The 27686-nt window shown below is 40.3% G+C and overlaps 2 protein-coding genes across 6 annotated transcripts in view; both read left to right on the top strand.

The window, feature by feature from the left end:
* Positions 1–19758, top strand: part of LOC308131839 (dedicator of cytokinesis protein 9) — a 76910-nt gene extending 57152 nt beyond the window's left edge. For 2 of the 5 annotated variants that reach the window (XM_080498703.1, XM_080498705.1), the window contains exons 23-53: positions 55–144; positions 1520–1635; positions 1847–1916; positions 1994–2119; positions 2207–2278; positions 3176–3322; positions 3445–3528; positions 3627–3738; positions 4786–4964; positions 5046–5162; positions 5755–5866; positions 5957–6090; positions 8483–8597; positions 8959–9025; positions 9109–9156; positions 9866–10002; positions 11104–11219; positions 11340–11477; positions 11573–11755; positions 11977–12090; positions 12199–12414; positions 12558–12615; positions 12734–12840; positions 13638–13760; positions 13874–13987; positions 15301–15447; positions 15554–15764; positions 16665–16855; positions 16937–17037; positions 17129–17267; positions 18548–19758. In XM_080498703.1, the coding sequence (XP_080354829.1) occupies positions 55–144; positions 1520–1635; positions 1847–1916; positions 1994–2119; positions 2207–2278; positions 3176–3322; positions 3445–3528; positions 3627–3738; positions 4786–4964; positions 5046–5162; positions 5755–5866; positions 5957–6090; positions 8483–8597; positions 8959–9025; positions 9109–9156; positions 9866–10002; positions 11104–11219; positions 11340–11477; positions 11573–11755; positions 11977–12090; positions 12199–12414; positions 12558–12615; positions 12734–12840; positions 13638–13760; positions 13874–13987; positions 15301–15447; positions 15554–15764; positions 16665–16855; positions 16937–17037; positions 17129–17267; positions 18548–18673 (3810 nt within the window). In that variant the 3' untranslated portion in view covers positions 18674–19758. Of the gene's footprint in view, positions 1–54; positions 145–1519; positions 1636–1846; positions 1917–1993; positions 2120–2206; positions 2279–3175; positions 3323–3444; positions 3529–3626; positions 3739–3964; positions 4013–4785; positions 4965–5045; positions 5163–5754; positions 5867–5956; positions 6091–8482; positions 8598–8958; positions 9026–9108; positions 9157–9865; positions 10003–10308; positions 10353–11103; positions 11220–11339; positions 11478–11572; positions 11756–11976; positions 12091–12198; positions 12415–12557; positions 12616–12706; positions 12841–13637; positions 13761–13873; positions 13988–15300; positions 15448–15553; positions 15765–16664; positions 16856–16936; positions 17038–17128; positions 17268–18547 lie in introns of all 5 variants that reach the window. The other 3 variants (XM_080498704.1, XM_080498707.1, XM_080498706.1) reach the window with 3 other exon arrangements.
* A 291-nt stretch (positions 19759–20049) lies between these two features.
* slc15a1a (solute carrier family 15 member 1a) lies at positions 20050–27585 on the top strand (the record flags this gene model as incomplete). Its single annotated transcript, XM_080498195.1, has 22 exons — positions 20050–20056; positions 20227–20267; positions 20727–20814; positions 21078–21219; positions 21409–21528; positions 21629–21728; positions 22728–22818; positions 22961–23044; positions 23121–23203; positions 23304–23390; positions 23500–23589; positions 23676–23720; positions 23811–23843; positions 23934–24022; positions 24545–24626; positions 24778–24897; positions 25052–25195; positions 25285–25331; positions 25767–25878; positions 26794–26931; positions 27090–27197; positions 27337–27585. The coding sequence occupies 22 exons, from the start codon at positions 20050–20052 to the stop codon at positions 27583–27585; spliced, it is 2100 nt and encodes a 699-aa protein (XP_080354321.1).
* Between the last annotated feature and the right edge of the window lie 101 nt (positions 27586–27686).

The following is a 27686-nucleotide window of genomic DNA, read 5'->3' as shown; positions in this document are numbered from 1 at the left end:
AAACACAACTTCCTGGCATAACCGTATGTCTCCTGCTTTGTTTTTATGTTCCAGGATCAACATTTACACAATTTCTTTCATCACTGTCAGAACATTGCTTCGGCGCCACAGTTTTCGGGAGGAGAGCTGGTGAAGTATCTGAAGGTACAACGATACGATTTCAGCATCAGCAACCTGATAACTTACATTTAAGTTTGCATACGTTCTCCTGCACGTTTCAAATGCTAAATGTAGAGGTGACCTCAATTCAGAATTTGCTGCAGTTCTGGAGATAATTAACCAGCTCAAAGTAGGAGTCGAGTCAGAAATAGACATTAAAGAGATTGTGCACAGATTGTGGTTTGGATATGGGTCAGCAGTCTACACGCATGCATAAAAAACTAAGCAGTGTGACACCCAAGACTTTCTCTCTGCATCTAAAGAGAAGTCTTGTGTGTTTTCACACTTGCCTCTTTGCATCAACTTACAAACTACCTGCGGGCTCATATTCACCATGTAACCACTAATGCATAATTAGTTCAGCACAGTAACTTGCCAACAGCGCATTCTTCTGGACACTTTGTGTAGGGCTCATTCCATCTTTCCATCCATAAATCCATCTTCTATGCTGTTTACGCCAATCCAGAGAGAAGCGACAGAACAAACTACTCTACCAGTGGTTCACACTCGTAGCCCCTAATGGTAGTTGGGCCCTAATGCTACGTTTTAGGTGGGCCATGGCAGGTCAATTACAATGGCTTCATAAAAAAAGTTTTCAATATTAGTTTTTTAACTGAGTGTAGAATTACTAAAATTATATATATATATATATATATATATATTGAAATCAAATAAATAAATGTTTACACAGTTTGTTGCTTGATCTATAATACGTCAGCTTATTCCTGAAGTTGGTTCCCCATTGGGAGGTGCGGAACCCACTGACCTTAAATTTCACCTCGCATTTGAGTGGGTAACAGTCTTCAACAAAGTGCTGGAGCCCCTTGATTACCTGAATTTAGACACTTCAAATATTCCCATCAGCGTCCCAGCTGTGATGAACTATATCGTTTTCGTATTCCGATAAGTTTGTCAATAATTGCGCTGGTTAGATTTTAAGTTATTGTCGTCAATGACCCGCAGAGCTGCTGCTTCTACTTTACATGGTTCATTCACTTTCTCTGTAATACTGCCACATTGGCTGTTTTTTTTCCCCCAGCATGTACTCCCATTTCGCTTGGCGAATATAAATATTTGGTCCAAAGCTTCTTTTGGGTTTTAAATGTAAACACAGCAGGAAACACGAGCAATAACCGGAGGTCAAACATCAGGTCATCTGTGATTCCTGGCATCTTGCCACATGACTTGGCAGGCTTTTGTTAGTTTCAAGCACACAAACACAGACCCACCAGCATCCTCACGCATTCACATGTGTCCTCATGGCATTGTTAGATTTGGATCCTCATAAAGACGCCTTTGAATGGCTCCATTCTCCTCACTGTCTTTGCACTATTCACAATGTGTGATGTTTTACCTTCAGAGTCTACATGCCATGGAGAGTCATGTGATGATCAAGTTCCTGCCCACCACCCTCAATCAGCTGTTTCGGGTGCTAACAAGTGCCACCCAAGAGGATGTTGCAGTCAATGTCACAAGGTGAGCGTCTCCCTCGTGCTGTTTGACACGTCATAGCCACCGCTATATATCCGTTGTGTTATCAGTTGTAATACATGATTATAAAACATCAATAACCTGTTTTATAAAGCATTACGGAAGCATCACGATGCATCATAAAGCTCACTGAATGTGTATAAAGTTGTGTGAGGACACAAGAAACGATAAATAAATTCCTCACTGTTTTCTCCAGGGTCATGATTCACATTGTCGCCCAGTGCCACGAGGAGGGTTTGGAGCACTACCTGAGATCTTATGTGAAGGTCCATTTCACACCACACGTACCTTTGCCGTGCCAATATTTTGTTTCATAAAATGTTGTTCCTTGTGTCCAACACAGTTTGTGTTCAAGACCGAGCCCCACACGTCCTCCACCACCCGGGCGGTGCACGAGGAGCTGGCTAAAGCCATGACTGCAATCCTAAAACCGTCCACTGACTTCCTCACGAGTAACAAACTGCTCAAGGTAAAGTGTCTGTACTTCCTCAAAAGATTAAATAAAAACATGTAATCATAATTGAGAGTAATCTTCTCCTCACTGTTTGCCCCGCAGTACTCCTGGTACTTCTTTGAAGCCTTAGTCAAGTCGATGGCTCAGTACTTGATTGAGAGCTGTAAAGTTAAGGTAGGTTTGTCACAACATGACTCAAAGATGTCTGCTTTATTACAGCTGACATTCCTGACTGTCGTTCACTACATGCCAGGTCTTGTGCACCACCGCAGCACTACAGTCGGAGTATTACGTATCCTCAGTCTCTCCCACACTGCTGTGCAATTTAATTGGCAGCATTTGTTTGAACCCCGTAGGCAACCACATCCCTGTGTTTAACCTTCAGCGGCACAATGTGGAGGCCGCAGTGGAAGCCAGTAAATGTTGAGGAGTTCAGGCCAGACTGGAAACTCCGAGATCCTGTGAAGTCTGACTGGACTCTGTAACAGAGAATCCTATCTTTCACCACAGTTAATCATGAGTCTGTCCTGCAGCGCTATCAAATGACTCCACCATGTTTGTGATTTTAACCACATTCTTTTCATCCATGCTGGTTACAGTTAAATTCGCATTTACATCGCGGTGTAAATGTAGTGTTATGACTCAGTCAATAAGTTCTACTGACTTCACATCACTTTGTGAGAGGAAACTGCTCACGTATCACGGCGTTAACAGTTCTGAGGGGAAATACTGATTTTCCAGCAAATTACAAGAAGAAGCCACAAAACAGCTGAGATGATCTCCAAACATACAGGAAAGGATCATTTAGTTGATTTATACAGGGTACTGTGGATATGGACTGGTGTTGATGTTTCTTTTAATCATATAATCAAGCATATAATCTTTATTTTTACTTGTGTGGATGACTGTGTTGGCTTTTAGAGTCTATAGGGCATGTTGCATCAAATACACAGGAGTTTGCAGCTAATTCAGAAGCAAACAAGTGGCTCAGTGAGAGATAGTGATATTTGTGTTTTTTTGGATTATATTTATAGCAATATTTATGTTTGAGGGTTTTTTCCCCCCCTTCAGCTGTCGAGGAATCAGCGCTTCTCAGCTTCCTTCCATCACTCGGTGGAGACTTTGGTCAATATGATGATGCCTCACATTACTCAGAAATACAAGGACAACCTGGACGCCGCCCGCAACGCCAACCACAGCCTGGCAGTCTTCATCAAGGTTAATAGCTGCAGTTTCCTGTGTCTCGCATCGGTTTGAGGGAACAATGCTTTTAGCACATACTGACTATTCCAAATTTGATAAAGTTGAAATAACATAATAAGTGGTTGTTTCCTCTGTAGCGCTGTTTCAACTTGATGGACAGAGGCTTTGTATTCAAGCAGATCAACAACTATAGCAACTGTTTCATGCCTGGAGACCCAAAGGTACAGAAAAATACACACATCCTTAATAGAAATGAGAACTTCTCTGGGTATTGTTTTTAAAGGTGTTGCCCTTGTTTCTGTTTTTCTCACTAATGCAGACACTGTTTGAGTTCAAGTTTGAGTTCCTACGTGTTGTATGCAACCACGAGCACTACGTCCCTTTAAACCTGCCCATGCCATTTGGAAAGGGGAGGATATTGAGGTTTCAAGGTGAGAGGGAAATCATTTTTTTCTCTCAGCCAGTATGCTTATATTAAAACTAAAATGAATAAAATAGTATAAAGTTATAGAAATGTAAATATGTCTGTGATGTGTCATACAATATTCATATTTATTGCATTATTTTTTGCAATAAACAAAATATTGATGTTTCTGTGTGAGGATTTTTTTTACAGATGTTTTACTGTACCTTTTTTTTTTTCTTTTCCTTGATTAGCTTTAAATTCTCCATATGACACAGTGGAAACAAATGATAGTCCAGTAGGTATGTCCAAGGTGTTGGCTTGCATGTTATCTCCCAAAACAGCAGACTTCAAATTTGATCATTCGTCACGGAGAGAGAAATTTTCTCTTCAATCTGATCTCTGTCAGTAAAGTTTCTGCTCTGCTGCCGTTGATTGTTAATGGGTGACGTACAGTATTCAGTATTCTACCACTGTCAGACTGTCAGATCATTTTTTTATCGCGGCACAGATTTCCTTCTTTGTGCCGGTGTCTTTCTGTCTTGGGATGCTTTGGGGTTTATGGCCAGTGATGAGGGGGCTCATTATTCTCTGCCGTTCCTAAAAAAAAAAAAAATATGAAGTCTTTTTAACGCCTGCATGTTTGAAGTGCAGGTTTTTAAAAAGATAAAAGTCGATGAAAATGTGTTTGATTGCTTTACATGTTTCAAATGCTGTTGGATGCCATCTGCTGCTGGTCAATCACCAGCTGTTCGTCTTTTCTCATGGAGTGTTGATGTATTGCCGCAGCTTGAGGTCCTCTGCTTTAAACTGTCAGAAACATAAAAGTCTGAGCCTTTCTGTCTGCTTGTTTTTTCCTCATGAATATTGTTTGTAATAGTTAATAAGAATGATCAGGATGGCTATCCTTTGGATGATTTTATTTTTTCAAAATCACATTTGTCAATTTGATATTAAATGAAGACTTTATGTGAATACATGAGGCTTTTAATGGCCTCGGCTTCTCTCATGTGATTAACTTGCTTCTGTCACCACACAGTCCTTATCCCCTCTTTGCTCTGGTCCTTCTACACAGACCTCCAGCTGGACTACTCTCTGACGGATGACTTCTGTAAGAACCACTTCCTGGTGGGGCTGCTGCTCCGGGAGGTCAGCGCAGCTCTGCAGGAGTTCAGGGAGATCCGACAGATCGCCATCCAGGTGCTGAAGACCCTGATGATGAAGCACACCTTCGATGACCGCTACACCTCCAAGGTGAGCGGCGCCGTCACATCGACTGCTGGGTTCTCTCTGTTTTCTTGAGCTACTCTGCTGAATGATGTATTTGTTTTTCAGAGCCAGCAGGCCAGGTTGGCCACCCTGTACCTGCCCCTGTTCGGTCTGCTCCAGGAAAACGTCAACAGGCTGAACGTGAAGGAAGTCACCCCCTTCGCCATCAACCACACCAACAATGTAAGGGAGCCACCTAGTGGTTCAGTTTAAGTATTTATTGCTTGAAAACTCAATGCACATCCATCTTCCATCCAGCTTTCGGGTGGGAAAAGTCCCAGCTGACTGTGAATGACGACAGGCTGCCCCTTAGACAAGTCATCACAGGGCGATCACAGTCATACACACTCACTCACATTCATACGTACTGGATGTTTAGAATCAGAGATCTTTTAGTATTGTTCAACCTGATGTTCTTACTTATATCCCCATTGTAACATAGAGGAATTCAATACACTGAATCAACATCAATGTATTCATCCCTGTAGGGATAATAAAAAAAACCAAGAGTGTTTGTACGATACAGTTGGGTAGTGGTTCACACTCTCACAGGTCCATGGTTAGGGTCTGGATGGAGTTTTGCTTTAAAGAGTGGGCAGTAATCAAATATAACATTTGGTATAGAGATATCATGGAAATCAAATAAGGTGGGAGCACACTTTCCACCAAACTCCTTGGCGGTTTTATCTCACAATCACATAATGACTTTTCATAAGAACATGCAGGTGGTCCTGTTTCATTAGGCTCATAAATATTTACTTTGTTTTTCACTCAGAATGGGAGAGATGATTTACTCCTCACCAACGCTCTGATGACACCTCCCAGGTCCAGCACCTTTTTGGACACCAGCCTGCACAAAGACGTCTTTGGAGTCATATCAGGCACTGGTCAGCTTCGGAAAAGTGATGAAGCTTTTGAAAGATTCAAGCACATTTTCTACTCATGCCAAATTGTCTCCTTTTACACTTTTGTTGCAGCTTCGCCTCACGCGGCATCGACTCCCAACATTAACTCAGTGCGTCACGCGGACTCTCGGGGGTCCCTGATCAGCACTGATTCAGGGAACAGTCTGCCGGAGAGGAGCAATGACAAGGGCAACTCTCTGGACAAGGTATATGTCAGGAGGCTTTGCAGGATCACTTATCAGAAATCCAAATTAAGCTTAAAGTGTCATGCTTAACTAACAACACACAGAAACTCACTCTTTGTCACAATTCTACCGTTAACTCTCTGCCCTCGCCGTGCGGCTCGCTGTGACAGACTGAGATGTTCAGGCGGAGACATTCGGTCAATGTCCTTCGCTTCTTTACGGATTCAGATGAGTCCTTGCTCCCTGTGCGCACCAAGCGTGCCACCGTGGATTTCTCCCTGCTCACAGTCCCCGGTGCCCCACAGAGCGCCCTCCAGTCCAGCAGTCCACTTGAAGTACAAACCGCCTCCCTCCTTCACACAGTTCCTGCTCAGAGTGTTTGATCTGGGAGTGACCATGTGTGAGACGGTACCAGCACACGTTGCACTCTTTTCTCTAGTTGTCTGTTATTTTGACCGAGTAACAAAGATATTATAACCATCATCGTCATTTATGATAATAAAACAGTTTTCACATGCGTAAAGCTCCAAAAGCAGAATCCTTCAAGAAGCATTAAGCAGCATCGCTTTTTAGAATCATAATAAAGTTTTATTTAAGTTGAACTTTTCATGTTTCCAATATAGAGCTGATTGAAAGCTCACATTTATAAGTAGTACACTCAGTGTTAAACACTGCTCCGTGTTTAATTCAAACTTTTATGTTCAAATATATATTACATTTTCACACCATTATTTAAAAACTAAATAAGAAATTATCCTTATTAATATCTACTTGGTCATGTTAGTGCAAACATGGCTGTTGTTAACCCTAAAGACATTATCACTTATGTTATGTTATAACTGTATTCCAAGTCATTTTTGGGTGACTGACGATATTTGGTAACTTTTCTTGCTTTTCTTCCTACAAAGAAACTATTATGAGATAATGACAATCTTTGACAACATTGTTGTGTGATACATTGAAATGGCTGCTGCTTTTGGAAGAATGTTAGAATTTGTTGAAATGATGACAAAGCATGATACTTCTATATTAAACTTCACTTATAATGTATTTTACCTTGGAGAAGCATTTCTTACTGCAGTTCCTACAAAAAGGTCCTGATTAATACTTTCATTTGAAAACCTGATCAAATATGGAAAATCACAGTTCCCATGAGTTCCCATTTAATCTTTAATCTATAAATATGTGCTTTTCCCACAGACTGTATTTACAGGTATTGCTAAGAAATGGTGTTTGATACTTTTGTTACTTTCAAAGTGTCTTGCCTCTTGAAATACCCTTGATGAAGTTTAGTTAAATGGTTAAAAATGTTTATCATCAGCTTTTAAAATAATGAAATGTCCTATTATATCTCTATGAATCTTGTAAGAAGAGTTTCAGTTATAATATGATTCTGTATTCAAAACTGAACTACTCTGCTTTCAGTACTCTCATGTGTCAAGAATAACAGACAACTTTCTGATTTTTCCATTAATGTAAAAAAAAAAAAAGTGGTCAAAGATGGAAAATATCCAGTTTACTTGTCCTCTGCTTTTTGTCTTCATCTGAAGACTGTCGGACTGTGCTGATTACTGTCCTGCTGTTTAAAGCAGATCTGGGACCTCGCTGAGTTTGTTTCTACTCTTTTTCCAGATGTTTTAAGAATTGCACGCTTGTGAAATTTCTCTCTTTTGTAACTTCTTCTTCCATTCTGAAAAACAACTAAATCCAGAAAAGGCTGTTCTGGACTGTTGTGTTTCTGTTGAAGCTGTTTTGTTTGAGGTGTGTGATAAATTTAGTCATGAAACAAAATGACATCAACATAATAGCAGCCTAAAACCACATCTGCTCAAGATCTTAAAAAAAAAAAAAAAAATACACAACTTCATAGTTTATTTCCACCTTTTAAGACCTATTTTTAGCCTGAAATTTCCCCCCTCTGCAAGTCACCCTTTAAAAAAAGAAAATCCCAACGACATAACCTCATGCTTTCCATGAAGTCATGCACATCCAGTTTCCTCGTCTAGACGAGCTGCTGGCAAAAGATGGCGCCTGTTTCTTAGCAGAACCCAAAGCCCCGCAGCCCCACACTGTGGTGGAGCTGTTGCTCCACTGCTCCGGTTGTGTTTTTCCGCTGCTTGCTGTCTCATTGTGTTTGTTTTTGAAAGTCACATTTTCCAGCATGGAGCAGCTGAATGACTCCCACCAATGCAGTCTGAACGCTGAATCCCAGACATTCAGGAAACATGTGCTCATTATGTCATAAATACTGTTAATAACCAAAGGTCAGGTCTAAGAAACATCTTGCTTTTGAACAGTACACAGACACAATATGACATTCTTACTTTGTTTCAAAATAAAGAATATTTAGTGTATTTAAACGTACAGATTGGATGATGATTGTCTCTTCGTGACCAAGCTGTTTGTTCCTCAGAGCCAGGCTGCCTCAACCTTGGGAAGCTCACTGCTGAGATGTGATAAACTGGATCAAGCTGAGATCAAGAGCCTCCTCATGTGCTTTTTACATGTGCTCAAAAGCATGTCTGAAGGTAAAATCCCATCTCTCTCTCTCTCTCTCTCTCTCTCTCTCTCTCTCTCTCTCTCTCTCTCTCTCTCTCTCTCTCTCTCTCTCTCTCTCTCTCTCTCTCTCTCTCTCTCTCTCTCTCTCTCTGTCTCTCTGTCTCTCTGTCTCTCTGTCTCTCTGTCTCTCTGTCTCTCTCTCTCTCTCTCTCTCTCTCTCTCTCTCTCTCTCTCTCTCTCTCTCTCTCTCTCTCTGCGATGCTCTGAAAACACTGAGCGTGCTCACGCCTGTCTGTCTGTCTCTCTCTCTCTCTCTCTCTCTCTCTCTCTCTCTCTGCGATGCTCTGAAAACACTGAGCGTGCTCACGCCTGTCTGTCTCTCTGGTCCAGATGCTCTGTTCACGTACTGGAACAAGGCCTCGTCCGCGGAGCTGATGGACTTCTTCACTTTAGTCGAGTAAGGCCACTTCTGCACAACGTGCTGAGGTTTCAAATGCTCGTCTAAGTTTTATGGTGACGGTTTCTCCCTCTCCGTCTCAGAGTGTGCCTCCATCAGTTCAGATACATGGGGAAGAGATACATAGCAAGGTAATGTTGTCACTGAACATTTCTAACTATGAGAAATGGGAGAAATCCCAAAAGTATTTACTTTTGATTATACATATGATTTCCAGCTCACCTTATTGTTATCAATGTAATAAAGAATAATTACTGTGTGTACTGTATTATCAGCACATTTGTTGGAGGTTTAATTCATTCCTATGCGACACACACATGTTGTACTCTGACCACTATTTGGGAGCTCTGGCCTCGTCTCCCACAAGGGCTTCAAGTTTTCACTCTGTCTAACCTCCCACCACTGTTTCTATCTCTATTCACTTAAATGCTGGCAAGTTTAACATAATGAAATAAAACCTGGCTCCTGCCCTCTCCTGCTTGGGTAAGCACAAAGGTGGAACTGACTTCCTCAGACTAATTGCATGCTATCTTATCACCTCGGAAACGCTTGCAGTGTTGTGACTTTTCAGCCCCTCTTAACTTCACTGCCTCTCTCATTGCCGCTCTCATTTTTGCATGCATGGCTTAAACTTTAACTCTGATAGAGCTGCTGTGCTGACAGCTGTTACTTCAGACGGCACGATGACTTGAGCATGTACTTGATTTTCACTTTCGCAATCTCTCGAGCTCTCATAAGAGCTCTGAATGTCCGAGGACAATTTGGGTGGTAGTGACTCAGCACGACCTGCTTCATTAACTCATCAGCCATTCATCTAACATTGTCCCGTTTCCTCATCAGGAACCAGGATGGGGCAGGACCTGTAGCACATGAGCGGAAGTCTCAGACTCTGCCTGTGTCCCGTAACAGGGCGGGAATGATGCATGCCCGTTTACAGCAGCTCAGCAGCCTGGATAACTCATACACTTTTAACCACAGTAAGTGAACCAGACTGCACCGCTCATCAAACATCCTCCGCCAGGGGCGCCACGCCCTCCTGCGGCTTACTCCCTCCAGTCTGATTCCTCATGCTTTTCAACATCGTCGTCGTCATGATCATCCTCCTCCTCCTCATTCTCTGAACCCAGCCTGCTCTCAAGCGGAAAACCGCTTCTGAAGACATCCATAATTTCAATAAAAGTGGGGCCATAGAAGCTGCTTGTAGCTTTACACTGACTTCACCAATCTGGGTTTCTCCGTTTTCGTAAAGGGCGTCAATTAATAAAGTGTCTTTGTGTTTTCAGTGTAAGAAAGATTTCAAGTATTCTTGGAATATCTGTAGACCATGGTAAGAAAGTATCGGGCTGGCAGGAAGTTTGTTTTGGCTCTGTTCATTTGGTTGAATTACGAGCATGCCTGTTTTAAATGATTTCGTCATCCCTCCGCCCAGCTCATCTGCTCCCACTTTTACTTTATATTTCAGCCTATGAAAGCAGTATGAAGGGTTTCATTCCAAAATGTACTTCGAACATGCAATTAAGACAAAAACCTTGCATTTCCTTCTTAAAGATTCAAGACTCTAAAAAGCAAGATTCCTATTTCATGAAGTTATTGCATTTGTTTCAGAGATGCATGTTGATTGTCAGTTGTTTTGCTTTATTTTGGAATGAAACCTATTTTTACATCATTTTAATCTTTTTCCACCTTTCAAGTGGCAGCTTTGCTTTTAACAAAGTTCCCATATTTTTTTTGAAAACAGAAAGATTTAACTATTATTGCAAAGTTCCTTTGTATTGTAGAGGTGTCCAAACTATGGTAAACGGCTCAATTTTGGCCCATGATCCATTTTTAGTCGGCCTCCGGCTATTACAAAGCATAACTTGTCAAGAAACAACAAAAACAAAGCATAACTTTGCTATTTTCAATAGACAATAGATTAACGCGATATATTCTACCTATATAATGAGTGACAGATTAGATTTTTTCCTACCTGTGGCCCTCTGTAAAAAAAAAAAAAAAAAAAAAAAAAAAGTTTGGACACCCCTGGTATGACTTGTGCCAGTGGGATGAATTACAGCTTGTTGTTGTGTCTTTCTCAGCTTACAGTCACTCGGATGCGGATGTGTTGAATCAGTCTCTGCTGGAAGCCAACATCGCCACTGAAGTGTGCCTGACGGTCCTGGACACGCTGAGTATCTTCATCATGGGTTTCAAGGTACAAAATGCATTACCATGTTTGTTCGTTGTTGTTTTTTAACCACAACATGTTAGATCCAAATATTCTGTAATCGTGACATTTTTTGAGATGAATCTGTATTTTGTTTTTTCTCCTCAGACACAACTGTGCTCGGACCACGGTCACAGTCCTCTCATGAAGAAGGTGTTTGAGGTCCACCTCTGCTTCCTGCGCATCAATCAGTCTGAAACGGCCCTCAAGCAGGTCTTCACTTCACTGCGCACCTTCATCTACAAGGTGGGCGGGATATTTAAAGCGTCATTCAACTCACTGGATGTTGTTGGTCTTGATCTGTGGCGACCGCTGATGCCCGATGGTCCTTCTCTCCTCAGTTCCCCTGCACCTTTTTTGAGGGCCGTGCTGACATGTGTGCGTCCTTCTGCTATGAGATTTTGAAATGTTGTAACTCCAAGCTGAGCTCCATTCGCAGCGACGCAGCCCACCTGCTGTATTTCCTCATGAAGAGTAACTTTGACTACACGGGCCGCAAGTCCTTTGTCAGGACACACTTGCAGGTGAGATAGTTCATATGACTTGAAGCATATTGCACAGTCGGCATCTACGTTTTCCCTTTGTGTGCTCCATTTCTGTGATTTATTTAATAGTGCCAATGCTTTCCCACTTAGATTCCATGCAGCACACTTTCTAATTGGATATATTTTTAATATCTTTTTTTCTCTGTGAAGACGCAAAGCCAATATCAACAAAATGCGTTCTGATCTTTTCTTTTCGTCAGGTGGTGATTGCCGTCAGTCAGTTGATAGCGGATGTCATTGGTATCGGGAGCACCCGCTTCCAGCAGTCTCTGTCAATAATCAACACCTGTGCAAACAGCGATAAAACGATCAAGGTGAGGAGCTTCTTTATCTGCAGGACTATTATCTGGTTCCAATTTAAACACATATTTAAAGAAATTTGCTCCCTTAAAAACAACCTTTTTTTTCTCTCCCCTTAACAGAACACGGCTTTCCCATCAGATGTGAAGGACCTGACCAAACGCATCAGAACAGTTCTGATGGCCACGGCTCAGATGAAGGAGCACGAGAGGGACCCCGAGATGCTGGTGGACCTGCAGTACAGCCTCGCCAAGTCGTACGCCAGCACGCCTGAGCTACGCAAGACGTGGCTGGACAGCATGGCGCGAATCCATGTGAAGAACGGAGACCTATCGGAGGTCTGTGGTCACATGTTCACGTTGTAGAATACTCAACATTTCTCCAGTTTATGTTCTTACGTGCTCAAAGGGAAACCTCCCTTCCAAATTATCAGTACTGTTGTCCTCACTTATCTGACCTGGTGCCATATTGTGTTTTACAGGCGGCCATGTGCTACGTGCACGTTGCTGCACTCGTGGCAGAATACCTGCGGAGAAAAGGTGCTTCACTCATCTCTGCAGAAGTTTCTATTGTCTGTCAGAAGTTTGATTTTGTTTTTATTTACTGCGAGCGTGGTTTTATCTAATATAGTGTCAGACCTTCCTCTGCTGTGTCCAGGCATGTTCAAGCAGGGCTGCACTGCTTTCCGCGTCGTCACCCCAAACATCGACGAAGAGGCGGCGATGATGGAGGACGTCGGCATGCAGGATGTCCATTTCAATGAAGTACGGATAGAAATTCTGCTGACTTCATAGCTTTATAGTCACAACTAATGCAACCATGAAACATTTCTAATAACCTGTGATCCAACTTCATCAGAGGATCCGAGAAGGCTGCAGTCATGCATGTTTACTGAGTCTCCATGATCCAACACACCTCACTGAATGTAATCCTGTTGGAGCAGAGGGAGACTAAAGTCATGCAACACAGTGGTACTGAAAATCTCATGATCAGACCATATTCTGAACCAGTTTGAAAACATTTTTTTATGGTTTTGTGTTCTGAGACTGACCTTCTCTTCATAAAGTAGCTGTCAAATTAATGCATGAAAGTATTTATGTATATGTGCATATTACAGCAACACAACCACATTTGAAAGTTTACAATAGAGCCCCCGGAATCTAAAGCTTTTAAAACAAAGTGTATCGCTATTCAGAGATTTCACTTGAAACGGGGGTAAAATTGGAAACTTCAACTCGTTAATGCACATTTCTGCTATGGTTAACTTTATGGTGGTTTAAAGCATGGGATTAAAAAAAAAAACCTATCAAGTGTATTATTTTTAATATCATAATAAGATTTTCTCAACGAGGGGAGAAACACAAGAAAAGTGTACACTCTTCTTTGCCTGCTGCCCACACTACCTTTTATATTCTCTCCAACACATATTTCTCAAACTCTTTATAGCCATCCTGTTTTCGCCTCAATGAAAAGAGCTGTTGACTTACCAGACACTTTTCATGTCAGCTATATTTCTCCTAAAGTGTTCATCAACAGCGTTCACCTTCTGTCGCTCCCTCAGGACGTCTTAATGGAGCTTTTGGAGGAGTGCGCAGATGGACTGTGGAAAGCCGAGCGTTACGAGCTCATCTCCGACATCTACAAGCTCATAATCCCCATTTATGAGAAGCGCAGGGACTTCGAGGTACAAACTGTTCTCACCAGGAGTTTCTATTTCCTCCCCACAGCAATCATGTCTAATTTACCGCGGAGTGAAGCATTGTGCCTCTTCAAGCCCTTGTGTATGACTTTTTACAGAAACTGGCCCACCTGTATGACACGCTGCACCGCGCATACAGTAAAGTGACAGAGGTCATGCACACAGGGAAGCGGCTGCTTGGCACCTATTTCAGAGTGGCTTTTTTTGGACAGGTGAGTTTAGCTCCACAGCAGCAATAGTACATTATGTCCACAAGGAATACTTACATATAATTACTCAGAGCTATGGTTGTTCTTTGCTCCATACATGTAATAACACTGAAAATTAGAGTCATTTGTGTCACTGGTGTTAGTTAACATGAAGCATGACAGCTGCAAGATGGTGGGGGTTTTTTTTTCCATTATTTTTAATAGCATGACCACATGCAGTCTAACACACCTTTCTGCTTTTTTTTTTTTTTTATTTTCTGAAGGCAGCGGTAAGTTGCGCAGCAGTCTTTGTGTGGTGTTGTTGCTGCTGTAATCCATTGCACTTCTCAATCATAGTCTGCTGCCTCAAATGACTGTAACAATTAGGCAATGCTGCTGCTTTCCGTTTTGAAGGCTGTGTTGCATGGCACTCACTCATTTCTGCTTGTGTGGTGCAAATTTAGTTCATAAGGTTTTAGCATTGGTGTTTTTATAAAAAAAAGAAAAGATTTTATTGGGTGTGGTTGCCTTTCCTTGAGTTCTTCGATAGATATGAAATCCACAGACCATCATAATTTTTTAATCTGTCTTCAAAATGTGATTGCAGTAAGTAGATAGTTTCTAGGTAGTTATGAAATGATAATGGTTTATTTTTGTGTTGTCCACACCCTTGTAGCAGTACCAGTTTACTGACTCAGAGGCTGAGGTAAATCCATGTGAAAGCCAACATTTCAGTTGGGGTTGCAGTGATGTTTTAGATTGTTGTGCTTTTTTTTTCTTTTTCTTTTCTTTTTTTTCTTTCTTTTTTTATTGCTAATGCAGTCAGTGCTATTTAATCACCTGTCTCTTAGCCCTTTAACTCCTCCTCTACTCCAGCCTTAGTGTTGTGCTAATTATCGTTAGAAACCCTTGAAGGCTTAGAGCAGGATTCATCTCTCACTGGGTAAAAATGCATGACCTCACCCATCTGTATATGGGACTTTTTTCTTTCTTTTTTTTAACCATTCCCAAACAACATAAATAACCAGTATAAGTGCCTAACTGCCAGTGAAATCCTTGCACCCACCACCATCCTTTGGTCTAATTCACATTAAAGAACTAACACTAGTGATTGCAGTGTTTTGTCACTAAAACAGTAGATAGAGGGTTGTGCATTATGGAGTCTGCCAAACAGTTCCGCCCAGAGCGGCTTCAACAAATATTTGGATTTGATCAGACTCCCATTCACAACTCACGTGTGGTTTGATGTGACACTGCTTAGTTTTTGAAACACTAGTATATAAAAACGTAGTTTGTTTTTAATTATCGTGATAATTGGAATTGTTTTACTTTTTTAGGGCTTCTTCGAGGACGAAGATGGTAAGGAATACATCTACAAAGAACCCAAATTCACTCCTTTGTCAGAGATATCGCAGAGGCTCCTTAAGCTCTACTCCGACAAATTTGGACAGGAGAATGTGAAGATGATTCAGGACTCGGGTCGGGTGAGACTTCGCCCATTCAATTTAATCTAAACGAAACCGACCCAAACATTTTTTTTTTTTTTTTTTTTAAACAATGTGATATCTTGTGATTTCATATATTCTGCAGATTAATCCCAAAGACCTGGACTCCAAGTACGCATACATCCAAGTGACCCATGTGACTCCGTATCTGGAGGAGAAGGAGCTGTCTGACAGGAAGACAGACTTTGAAAAGAGCCACAACATTCGGCGATTTGTGTTTGAAATGCCGTTTACCATATCAGGCAAAAAGCAAGGTGGTGTGGAGGAGCAGTGCAAACGCAGGACCATACTAACAAGTGCGTGACTCTATTTACAGTGGCATCTCCAGAAATTACAATGTCATTAAACTGTGAATTAGTCTGTCGGTTATTTCTGTGCTCACAACATAGAAAGTTTGGACAATATGTGATCAAAATAGCATCTTTTCAGATACATTAATTTTGACTTATTTTCTGTTTGTTGAGGATACATTATATAGAAACTCATTAGATTTGATAAGATTTCATTTTTCCATTGTGTTATCTTTTGAGATGCACCTCAACATGCGTGTTTTATAAAAGTCGAAGAATAACTTTGAGAGATTTTTTTTTATCATTGCTTTTGTAAACTGTCAAACAAATGCAATGGTTTTCTGTTGATTTATGATTTGGAGTGTTTCGTTATGTCTCTCTGCCTGGTAACCAACCTTTCATCTGAACTTTAAGATAAACAAACTCCTTATCAGGCTTCCAAAGATAAACTTAATCATGTAATGTGTTCCTGCTGTCGATCCACATCATGACTTGCATCAGTTGTTCTTGAATAATTCAAAAAGTGAAATACATTTTCCAATTCTCTGCCAAACTGTCAGTTCGCTGCTGTTTTCTGATCACTGGGATATAAGAGCTCAAGCCTCATGTGAACCCGAGGCTGTTAAATCAGTTGTTTGCGTGTAACATCACTAAGCAGAAAGTGCACAAAACGTAAGGTCGAGATTAAATCCTGAAGGTGTCAGCTGTTTGTCGCCAGCGTTTCCTAATCCTAATCAACGTTATATTGTTTTATGGTGCAAAAGATCCAAAAGGGCAAGTGTGCCTTCTTATCTTTATTATGTGGGAGCTTTCATAGACACATGAGCAGATAATGAGCTGTAAAAGTGAGGGCCACACATGCATCAGGTTGCTCACCCCTCTAATTGCTGCGTTTCTCGATTGCAGCGACACATTGTTTTCCCTACGTCAAGAAGCGCATCCCTGTGATGTACCAGCACCACACTGACCTCAGCCCCATTGAGGTGGCCATCGATGAGATGAGCAAAAAGGTGGCAGAGATCAAACAGCTCTGCTCCTCCAGTGAGGTGGACATGATCCGTCTGCAGCTCAAACTGCAAGGCAGCATCAGTGTTCAGGTGCAACACACACGCACACATGCACATACGCACGAACCTCATCCTGTAAACGGTAATGGAAAATAGAACATCTCCTCACAGGTCAATGCAGGGCCGCTTGCATATGCCAGAGCTTTTCTGGATGATGCCAGTGCCAAGAAGTATCCAGATAATAAGGTCAAACAGCTGAAAGAGGTTTTCAGGTGAGAATAGAAATGTGCATGTGTGCATGCAGAGACCGATACGACTGCACCATTTGAAGTATTTTCCCCATAACACTACTTTTGTTGGCAGGCATTTTGTGGAAGCATGTGGTCACGGCTTGGGCATCAACGAGCGACTGATCAAAGAGGACCAGCAGGAGTACCACGATGAGATGAAAGCCAACTACAGAGACCTGGCCAGAGAGCTGTCCATCATCATGCATGAGCAGGTAAACACAGTACTGGTCTGGCTCCTGGCTCTCAAGCGTCACTGTAATTAACTTTGAGCATTTCTATTGTCGCAGCTCTCAAACAGTTCACAGACAGCAAAGCAAACACATCTATCTTCAATCCTATATGTCTGATTCAAATTATAATTCCCTCTTTTATAACTTAATTTCCTGTTTTTTTTCCTTTGTGCTGACATGAACAGGTCTGATGGTAATTCAAAGAGCATTAGTGTGCAATAAAGACAGTGATGTTAATTGTTGGTCCAGCCAGATAACTACAGTGGATTCCATGATTTAATTATTTGTGACAAACATTTGAAAAAAAACCACCTTATTTCCTATTATATCATGTTGCACTTGATACAATATGAGGAAAAACAATGCAAAAAAATAATAATTTAAGCGAAAACAAAATTAGCTCCTAAAGCAGAGATTCAGTTCTCAGCTTGAACAAAAATCTATATTGGTGCAATAAATAGGAAATAACTTCAAATATGTTCACACATTAATACTCTGGGTTTAGTGGCAGGCAAATGTCATTAGAAAGGAATCTGCTCATTATATGTTCTAGTAGTTTTACTCATCAAACCAAGAAGTTGATTTAAAAAACATCCTATCACAATCTGATAGTATTAAAGTATTAAAAAAAAAATTTTGTAGGTCATCTTAAAAGACATTTAGAATGCTTTTGTTCATATGATCTGATATTAACTGATCCCAGACTCCAAACTCCAAACCACGTTCTCATTATGGCAACTGGTTAGACCAACAATCACTTTTTGACTCACTTCTTCTGGCTTGCTGGCTTTTTTTCCCCCCTGCATGAGTATCATATGTATGTATGCATGCACGTACGCTTTTGTTTGTGTATGATCAGTACAGTGTGTATGTACATGCATTGGATTGTGAGTGCTGTAAAAAAATTGTAATATCCGTGCACGCATACATGTACACTTTTGTGTAACTGTTGGCGTTATGTGGGCTGGTTGTGTTTTGTTTGATTTTTTTTTCTTGTATTATTATCCATATGCTTAGAAGCTTTTTTTTAACACAAATTCTTTGCAAGAAATAAAAAAAACAGCTTGAAGAGACGGAACAAGAGGAAACTAGCTGCACCTCAATGACCACATAGACGAACAATGTGTTGTGGTTATGTGGGATTAGGTTCTCCATTACGCTCAGTTGCCTTGGATTGTTATATTTAGCATTTTTCGGCGTTGATTCGGCTTTTAGTTGTGTAAAAGCCATCTCTCTCCTGACCCCCACTCTCTTTCTTCCAGATCAGTCCCGTGGAAGATGGCATGAAGAGCATCCTTCCCGACTCTCTTCACATCTTTAACGCCATTAGCGGCACCCCCACCAGTGCCACCATCCAGGGCATCCCCAGCTCTTCCTCGGTGGTGTGACGCTCACGTGGGTTCGCCTTGGTCTCAGAGCAGCCCATATATCCGCCAGCCAGCGAAGCCATTTTTTGAAGCTAACCCTGCGTCTCTTGAGATATCTTCAAGGGAAACCGATGGAAACAGGGAATCTGTCTTTCTTTTTTTTTGCAGTCTTACTCCCTCAGTCAACCATAAACAAGGCACTGGACCTTTTCACTATTTACACGGGACATGGGGCCTGTGAGGGTTGAATTTCATGGGTCAGCATTGCGGTGAAGCACGAGACTTGAAAAGCACGAAGAGCGGCCGCGCTACAGAGAAAACAGGACTTTGTTCCTGCTTTATGGACAAAAGTCGTGTTTGACGATGCCCCTTCTTCACCCGTTTCTACCTGAAAAGAACTGAGCAGTGTTTTCCTGTGGAGACATTCCTGTTGGGATTTGTAATTATGCATGTCATTACAACCAACCTTCAGCCTCCCCTCTTTTGTTCATTTTGATAATGTTTCACATTGTGTTTTCTATGTACAGTATTCCACTTTTATAAGCCACTGTATTGATGTCTTGATGAACAGTATATGCTGCATACATTGACACTCCTCTCTCTGTACATGAGGTTATATTTCTACAATAATGCGTTTTTGCAAAAGGGCCACTTACATTCAACCTTAAATCACTTCAATGTCTTAGAATGGGAGAGTTTTTTATATATATATTTAAAGCCATTGCACACAAAAATATATTCCAAGTTGTTTATTAGTGTATATATATATAAAAAAAAAAAAGAAAAAAAAAAAGGAGTGTGTGCAATATTTGCAGTAAGTATCTTGCTGTGTGGGGCTCATACACTGTAAAGATTATGTTCACCTTCTTGCCAAAGCGATGGGGTGTGGAAAAAAACACTATGCCCTCAGTGGACAAAATATGAAGCTTTTACCATTTTGTGTTCATTGAAATGTTAAAGTTTTTTTTTTTTTAAATGTCTTGTATTTGGACAGCAATGTTTTTTTAATCTTTTATTTAACACAAAAGTCACTGTTCTGCTGTAAACAAAGATGTTACCTAATGCTTATCTTTTAAATAAAATATACTCATTTTTCTGCACTTGTACTCGTGTGTCTTTATGTTTTTTTTTGTGGTATGTTATTGTGACATTTGCATCACCTGTGGTGACCTTGGGAACATGCTGAACTCCCTATCTCCTGTATCTCATGCTCCCACCCATAATAAATACAGCACAGTCAGTCAGCATTGTGACGGACAGATCAAAGACTAATACGAGCAGCATTGTGCCTCCTTTTACACTCCCACTAGTGAACGGAGATACATTATCGACTGTTCCCTCTGGGAAACTCAGAGGAATATCACGCTGCGACAGACAGCAACACACATTGAGTCGTTATGGCAGGTGAGACTGCAAACAACTTTATTTACAGCACGTTTGTAAATGTTTTTATGTTACAAACTGATGCTCTGGGAGGAAAATGTTTGGGAAAAAATACAACATAGAGAGGGTGTTGTATTGTTTCCCCTTTTTTTTTGTACTGTTTATTTAAATTAGTGTTACTTTGCGTGCAGATAACGAGTATCCAAAGAAGGAGAGGAAAAGCAGAGGAAAGGTGAAGTAGAGTTTTTGTTATTATTATTATTTCCAATATACGTAACTACAGATTATAAATCACTGCATCAGGCATGTTTACATGCAGTGTCCTTTCATGTCGCTAGTTTTTCTAAATTGCAGACACATACATTTGTCCTTTTTTGGGGTTTAATTAGTAGCATTGAATTTCTAAAATCATTTTAAATGGCAGAACATTTGAAATGTCAACTATTTAAACCAATTTACCCGAGAGTATTGTGCCATAATGGCTAACTCGCCTCTATTAATGCACTATAATTATTTTCTCTTTGCATACTTCTGTTTCCAGTCTGTGTTTTTTTTCTTTTGTGAAATATCTGAATGCAATGCCTCCATTTGTAGAAGTACATTCATTATGTGGGATTTAGCATTTTTGTCAACAAAAGGTTTTCAACAACACATGGAGACTTAATTAATCTTGTAATTTTCCTGAAATCAGAGCATAGAGGTTTGTGGTTACCCTCTAAGCATCTTCTTCATCGTTGTGAATGAGTTCTGCGAGAGGTTCTCCTACTATGGAATGCGAGGTGAGAATTTCTCATTTTTTCCCCCTTAAATCACAACCTAAATCTTAATGGCGATGTCAATAAATCATAGAGATTTTGGCCTACGCTCGTTTCTCTAACCTTAACTCGGCACTTGTTCAAAAATTTCAACAGTTCTTTGTTGAAATTTAACCAAATTGAATCTTAGGGAACCAATGTATCATGCACAAAATGAACAAACAGTCCCAATTTGTAAAAGTTGTAAAAAAGAAAATGAATACACTTCTTTCCCTGCTTGTCCACAGCTGTGTTGGTGCTTTACCTTCAGTACTTCTTGCTCTGGGATGAAGACTTCGCTACCTCCATCTACCACGCATTTGTGGCTCTTTGCTACTTGACCCCTATCCTCGGGGCCATTGTGGCTGACTCCTGGCTGGGAAAGTTTAAGTGAGTGTCTGAGTTCAATGCGTAATGTGTCGACGTGCTTTAAGACAAAATATGAATGCGACTCATGAGGAATGATTTAATTATCTTTGGCTCAGAACTCTAAATGCTCAATCTGTTGAACTGTTTATTTTCAATAGTAAAGGTTCAAGGATCTACCTTCACTCATCTCTTTTCATATTCCTCTCAAAGGACGATCATCTACTTGTCCATTGTCTATGCGATTGGCCAGGTTGCCATGGCCGTGAGTGCGATCCATGACATCACTGACACGAACAGAGACGGGAAACCAGACGACTTGACCTTTCACATGTAGCGTTTTTTTTTTTTCTATTCTCAAATGTACAAGATGTGGTCACATACATTGTGCCAGTGCCCTTTGCTCATACTTAAGTCTTTTCCTCATGTTCAGCGCCATGGCCATGGTCGGCCTTTGTCTCATCGCTCTCGGGACTGGTGGCATCAAACCTTGCGTATCCGCTTTTGGTGGAGACCAATTCCGTGAGCACCAGGTTAGAAAGTCACTTTTGATCAGTCCTAACCTTTGGCTTCTTCCGGTATTTATTAACATTTGCTATTCGACATTAAACATGAAATTGCAAGGTATTCACAGTTTTATTTTATTATTCTATTGCATGTACATAATTACTCTTATCTTTACAGTCTGTTTCATTCCGTATTTTTATCCATTATCTATCAATTACCATAGTGTTTTTGATTGTAACCAGACAACGTTTTACGACATGATGTTGTCACAGTGACAGTAATGTTGGTAATAAACTGCTGTTTGTCATTTTCAAAATCTAAAAAAATTTATTTCGAGTTTTAAACTGCAACTTCAAGACTTCTGTGGCTGTTCAGTACAGGTTTACACTCTGGAAAATGTAATTGTTGAATGAGGATTGGAAAGAACTCAATATATCAAGCTTTTATAGCCCTTCTACAGCCCCACCCCATTATCTCAGTTTATTGCTTGACGACTATAATTTTTTTTCATACCCTGAAGTCTCTGCAAATGGCCAAAAGTGCAGTGATAATAAATAAAAGTTACCATAGTTCACGATATGGGGAAATGGATGTTCTCTCAGGATTACAAATCCGAGCCTCCTGGTGGAGCTAAAGAGATGAGGGCGTGACCCAGTGTCAAAATGAGATTTGCACATGTCAAGTAAACCAACCACAATTACAATTATTTTTAATAGCTGGAGCAGACTTGGTAAATTGCCGTCTGATTTTATTCCTGTTGTCTGTTTATGAGTGTCTGTGTATTCACCAGTATTTGGCTTCACTGTCATAATTCTACAAACTCGAGATTGTAAAAGGGGTCAACTACTTTTCTTGAAGATAATATTATGCGACTCAAAAGAAAAGCGGTTGTGACACAACAACCAACTTCAGGCATAATATTAATGATGCAAATGTTGCTAATTTTACATGTAGTAAGGTTCTGCGTGTTAGAGCACACAAACACTGTGCCCCATAAGTATTTACATGCTGATCTTCCCTTGCAGGAAAAGCAAAGGAGTACTTTCTTCTCCGTGTTCTACCTCTGCATCAATGGTGGAAGTCTTCTGTCGACCATAATCACTCCACTCCTCAGAGGTAGATAATAATTAATTTAATAATCGTCCTTTATTGATCATCCTTTATTAATTCTAGATATGAAATTTCATGAAGGACATTTCTTCAAACATGCCACAGACACTAAAAAAAACAACATTATTTGTTCATTATATATTTGCAGCTCAGGAGTGTGGCATCCACACCCAGCAGAAGTGCTACGCTCTGGCCTTCGGTGTCCCTGCTGCACTAATGGTGCTTTCACTTGGTATGTGTGAGCAATTTGGAGAGTTCTTCCACCGATCAAGCTGAAATACTTACGATTTGAGGTGTTCCTTTGACAGTGGTGTTTGTTGCTGGGAGTGGCATGTACCACAAAGCTAAGCCACAAGGAAACATCATGCTGGATGTGTGTAAATGTGTTGGGGTAAGTCAGCCTTTTCTGAATAAATGTATGGTGACAACAGTGACACCGACTGCTTCTAAAAAAAAAAACATGTCTTCCTCACCGTGCTCTTGTCTCTCAGTTTGCCATTAAAAACCGCTACAGGCACAGAAGCAAACAGTTCCCAAAGAGGCAGCACTGGATGGACTGGGCAGAGGAGAAATATGATGTGAGGAGGGTTTTTGGGGGGTTTTTTTCTCGTGTGTTGGTAATTTAAGAATCAATATACTTCCTCAGTTGAATAACACCTGTTTGGTCTCTGTCTACCTCGGCTATAGAAACTACTTATTGCTCAAATCAAGATGGTGCTGAAGGTTTTGTTCCTATACATCCCACTGCCGATGTTCTGGACCCTGTTCGACCAAAAGGTATCTTAAAGTGTGCTTTCTTCTTGAAAGGCTCCTTCGCTTGTTGTTTGTGTTCACCGTGATAAGATTTTGCTTGTTCAATAAAGGGCTCAAGATGGACCTTTCAGGCCACCAGAATGGATGGAGATTTTGTAAGTGGCCATTTGAAACCCCAGTTATGAACAGTCCTGTAACTGAGGAGAGCTGTGTTTTCATGATGTCACATGTCTTTATGTCCGCAGGGTCTTTTGGTCATCCAGCCTGAGCAGATGCAGGTAAAATTCTCACAATTCTGATTTCTCATTCAGCACTCATGAACTGTATTTTATTTGAGTTACTTACAGATACGTTTATGTTTTCAACAGACCGTCAACCCAATCCTGATCTTGACTTTGGTGCCTATTATGGACAGTGTAATATACCCTCTTATCAAAAAGTGTGGACTGAACTTTACGTAAGTGCCATAACCCTCCAGTGGGATCTTTATCCGTTAATCCTTCATTCTATTGATAAATCATTTGACAGGGTTTATTGACAAACACCCACTTTGACACCTGAGTTTATTGAGAAATTTGTATCAATTACTTTTAGAAAGATTTACTTTTTAGGATTGTTTGGACTGAAACAGCTTTCCTGGTTTGAATGAAATCATATATTGAGACGGCAAGAGAAGATGTTTTGATGGAGGTCAAATTTCATCGACATGAACGCACTATAGATAACAGGTGGAGACAAGATTCAGTTGAATATGTTATTGTGTGTAATTGTAATTGTCTCACAACCTCTTTGAGAGTCCTCCTGCACTAAGGACACCCTGGTTCAGTCTAATTCCAACATATTAAAATATACGAAATGTTACAGACTTCAGTAGTGCTTGTATATTTCTGCACAATCCAAACTGAATTGAAAATTTACACCTCAACTATAAAAATGCTTTTAAAAAGACTTGATAAAATGCTGTTTCTTTGTTCAACAGCCCTCTGAAACGAATGACAGTGGGCATGCTGCTGGCAGCTACAGCCTTCGTCTGCGCTGCTTTGGTGCAGATTGAAATTGATGTAAGTATATAAAATATATTGTCCGTCTCATTTTATATTCTGAAAAATATGGAGTAGTTAAATATCTCAAATGTACGGTCATGGCTGACATAAAATGTGTATATTCACGCAAGTATAACAACTCCACTTTCTGTGTTTTACTCACCTTCAGAAAACATTGCCCGTATTCCCATCGTCCTCTGAAAGTCAGCTAAAAATCCTCAACATGGGCAATAATTCAGTCTCAGTTAGTTTACCGAACAATGAACCTTTCACTCTCGCTGCAGCTCAGGTAAGTCATCTTATTAAAATGGCCAAACTTGAGATCTTTAAAACCATGAAGGAAAATATTCCATGCAGTTCAAAATACCAACATTTCATTCATAATTCCAGCAGAAATATTTCTTATGGTTTTTTTGTTTTCTTTGTTTGTTTTTTATTTGCAGGCCAGTGATACATATTTCACATTTGACACAGAACAAATCAATGTTTCAGTAGGCAGTCCAGCTGTGAACAAAAGTGTTCAGCTGGCCAAAGGAGAGAGACAAACACTTCTTATTCCAGGGATGATTAATAACAACTGGCTGCAGGTAAGTTACAGAAGCACTATGTTGAAAGTGAAGAAATGCAAAAAATCCAAAGACTTGAATTAATTAACAGCCACTTTCTTTATCCTCAGATTATTGATTTAGATTCTAAACCAGGGGATGGAAAGAGTGCCATTCGGTAGGTTTAATGACAAATTATAAATTTTATCAGAACAACTACTTCATCATCAATGAATATTGAGTAATTGTTATTTTTAGGGTATTGTTCTCATCTTCATAAAGTGCAAATCCAAAAGAATAGATATGTATTTGCAGTTGTTGAATTGAATGTGTTCATCAGCTTTACACACTATCTATAACATTGTGGCTGTAATGTTTTTATATAATTTGTAACAATTTCAGATTCATAAATGGACAAAGTACCGGCGTGAACGTGTCTTCTCCTGAAGCTAGTTTTGGAGTGATTAAGCCAGCTCATGTTTCCAACTACTCCCTGGTAGAAAATGGAAGGCAAGTGAAGACAGTTTGTCCATTTTGACTGCTAAAGTGTTCAAATGTGTTAGAATAACACTAACCCTAACCCTTACCTTTTATATTCTTGTTTCAATTGTAGGATTACGTTCAACTTGAACAACAATGTACAGACATGTCAATACAGCAAGAGCTTTGGATATGGAAGTTCTTATACATTGTTCATACCAAATGATTTAGTCATTGGACCAGATGTAAGTTCCACACATGATTTTCAACAAATATGTGCAATGAGTAGGACTCTGTATGTAGTCTAAGATGTGTTTAGGGACTCTGTTTCGCAGAGAAATTAATATTTTATATTAGTCTACATCTGCTTCAGACAAGTTAGCATCATGGGAAGCTGCAGCCGACTCTTCTGAGCAAACACTGGATAAGACAGGCTGGGGCAGAGCTGTAGTGCTCACTGGGGGGGCTTTATATTTATACTGATCTCGAAACAATTAAACATGTGACCTCTGAGAAGCAGCATAATCATATTTTGCTGTTTGTGTTGTATGTGACCACAGCCATACTACCGGCTGCTATTAACTTGAGTCAAAACATTATATAATAAGAAAATTGCTGGTGTTTTGATTAACGCTGTCACCTCACTGCGATTCGGAGCCTGACTAGGTTGAGTTTGCAGGTTCTACCTATGTGTATGAGTTAATAAAAAGCAATGCAAACACAATGAGGCTATGCAAACATCACCAAGTTGAACTGGGGTACTTTCACTGTAATGAGAAGGCGCTAACCACGGCACCAAGATCCCCCCCTACAAAAGCTGGGGACCACTACTTCACTATATCATATGTATGATATATTCTAATGCCATTATTGCCCCAATAGCACTCAAAGCCATTAATTAATACTATTTTGATCTCCAACTTAAGTATAGGATATATACATTTGGATTTTCAAAGAACAGTGGTTGTTAGCAATAGGAGACAGGGGAGTGTCATGCTGATCAGCTGTTTCAAAAGAGTTAAATGTTTCATTTTGAAACTGTTATTTCACATGAGAAATATGATACTTGCAGTGTGACATTTGAATGTAAAATATCAACTTTCTTGAGAATCCCTGTGGATGAAAATAATTTTTTTGGTTTATTTTCTGATTGTTTCCAGTGTCAGGAGTCTATCACTGTGATAGAAGACGTAGCACCCAACTCGGTGACTATGGCCCTTCAGATCCCACAGTACTTCTTCATAACTGCTGGTGAAGTGATGTTTTCGGTGACTGGTTTGGAGTTCTCTTATTCACAGGTAAAATTTCCAGGGGAACAAAATTAGAGTCAATAATTTACTGTATTTAACTTATATATTCAAACCTATAGAAAGTAAATTGTGTAATAGTCATCTCTGAATGTTTGTTAATCGCTACTTTCAAAATGTAAGTTGTTTTTGTTCTATGTGTTTTCAAGGCACCAAGTAACATGAAAGCAGTGCTGCAGGCAGGCTGGTTGTTGACTGTGGCTGTCGGCAACATCATTGTCCTAATAGTGGCTAAAGTTGCCAAGCTTCCCAAGCAGGTAAGAAAAGTGGAAAAATTAGATGAACATGGTTGCTGTTTGTGAACCCGTTGCATACTCCAATCATGGTGGTATATTGCAAACATATTAAGGCATTAACACCTGGTTTGTCCTTCTGTCTCTCTTCTCCTTTTTAAAGTGGGCCGAGTACATCCTCTTTGCCTCTCTCTTGGTTGCAGTGTGCATCATCTTCTCAATCATGGCATATTTCTACACCTGTATTGACCCGGAAGAAATTGAAGCCCAGTTCAAGAAGACGACTGATGATGATGATGACGATGACGATGATGATGAGAGCAAGCGATGCAACAAAGGGGCTGAAATGGATAAAGGAAATTATAAATCTGATAATGATCAATATAAAAGTGGAAGAGAAACCAAACTGTGAATAGTTCAACAAAAATTCCAAATACAGAAGTATTGTAGTGTGTGTGTGTGTGTGTGTGTGTGTGTGTGTGTGTGTGTGTGTGTGTGTGTGTGTGTGTGTGT

The sequence above is a fragment of the Blennius ocellaris genome (genome assembly GCF_963422515.1).
Source record: "Blennius ocellaris genome assembly, chromosome: 6".
Classification (NCBI taxonomy): Eukaryota; Metazoa; Chordata; class Actinopteri; order Blenniiformes; family Blenniidae; genus Blennius; species Blennius ocellaris.
The sequence above is the reverse complement of the archived record's forward strand: the minus strand, read 5'-3'. Positions and strand labels throughout refer to the sequence as shown.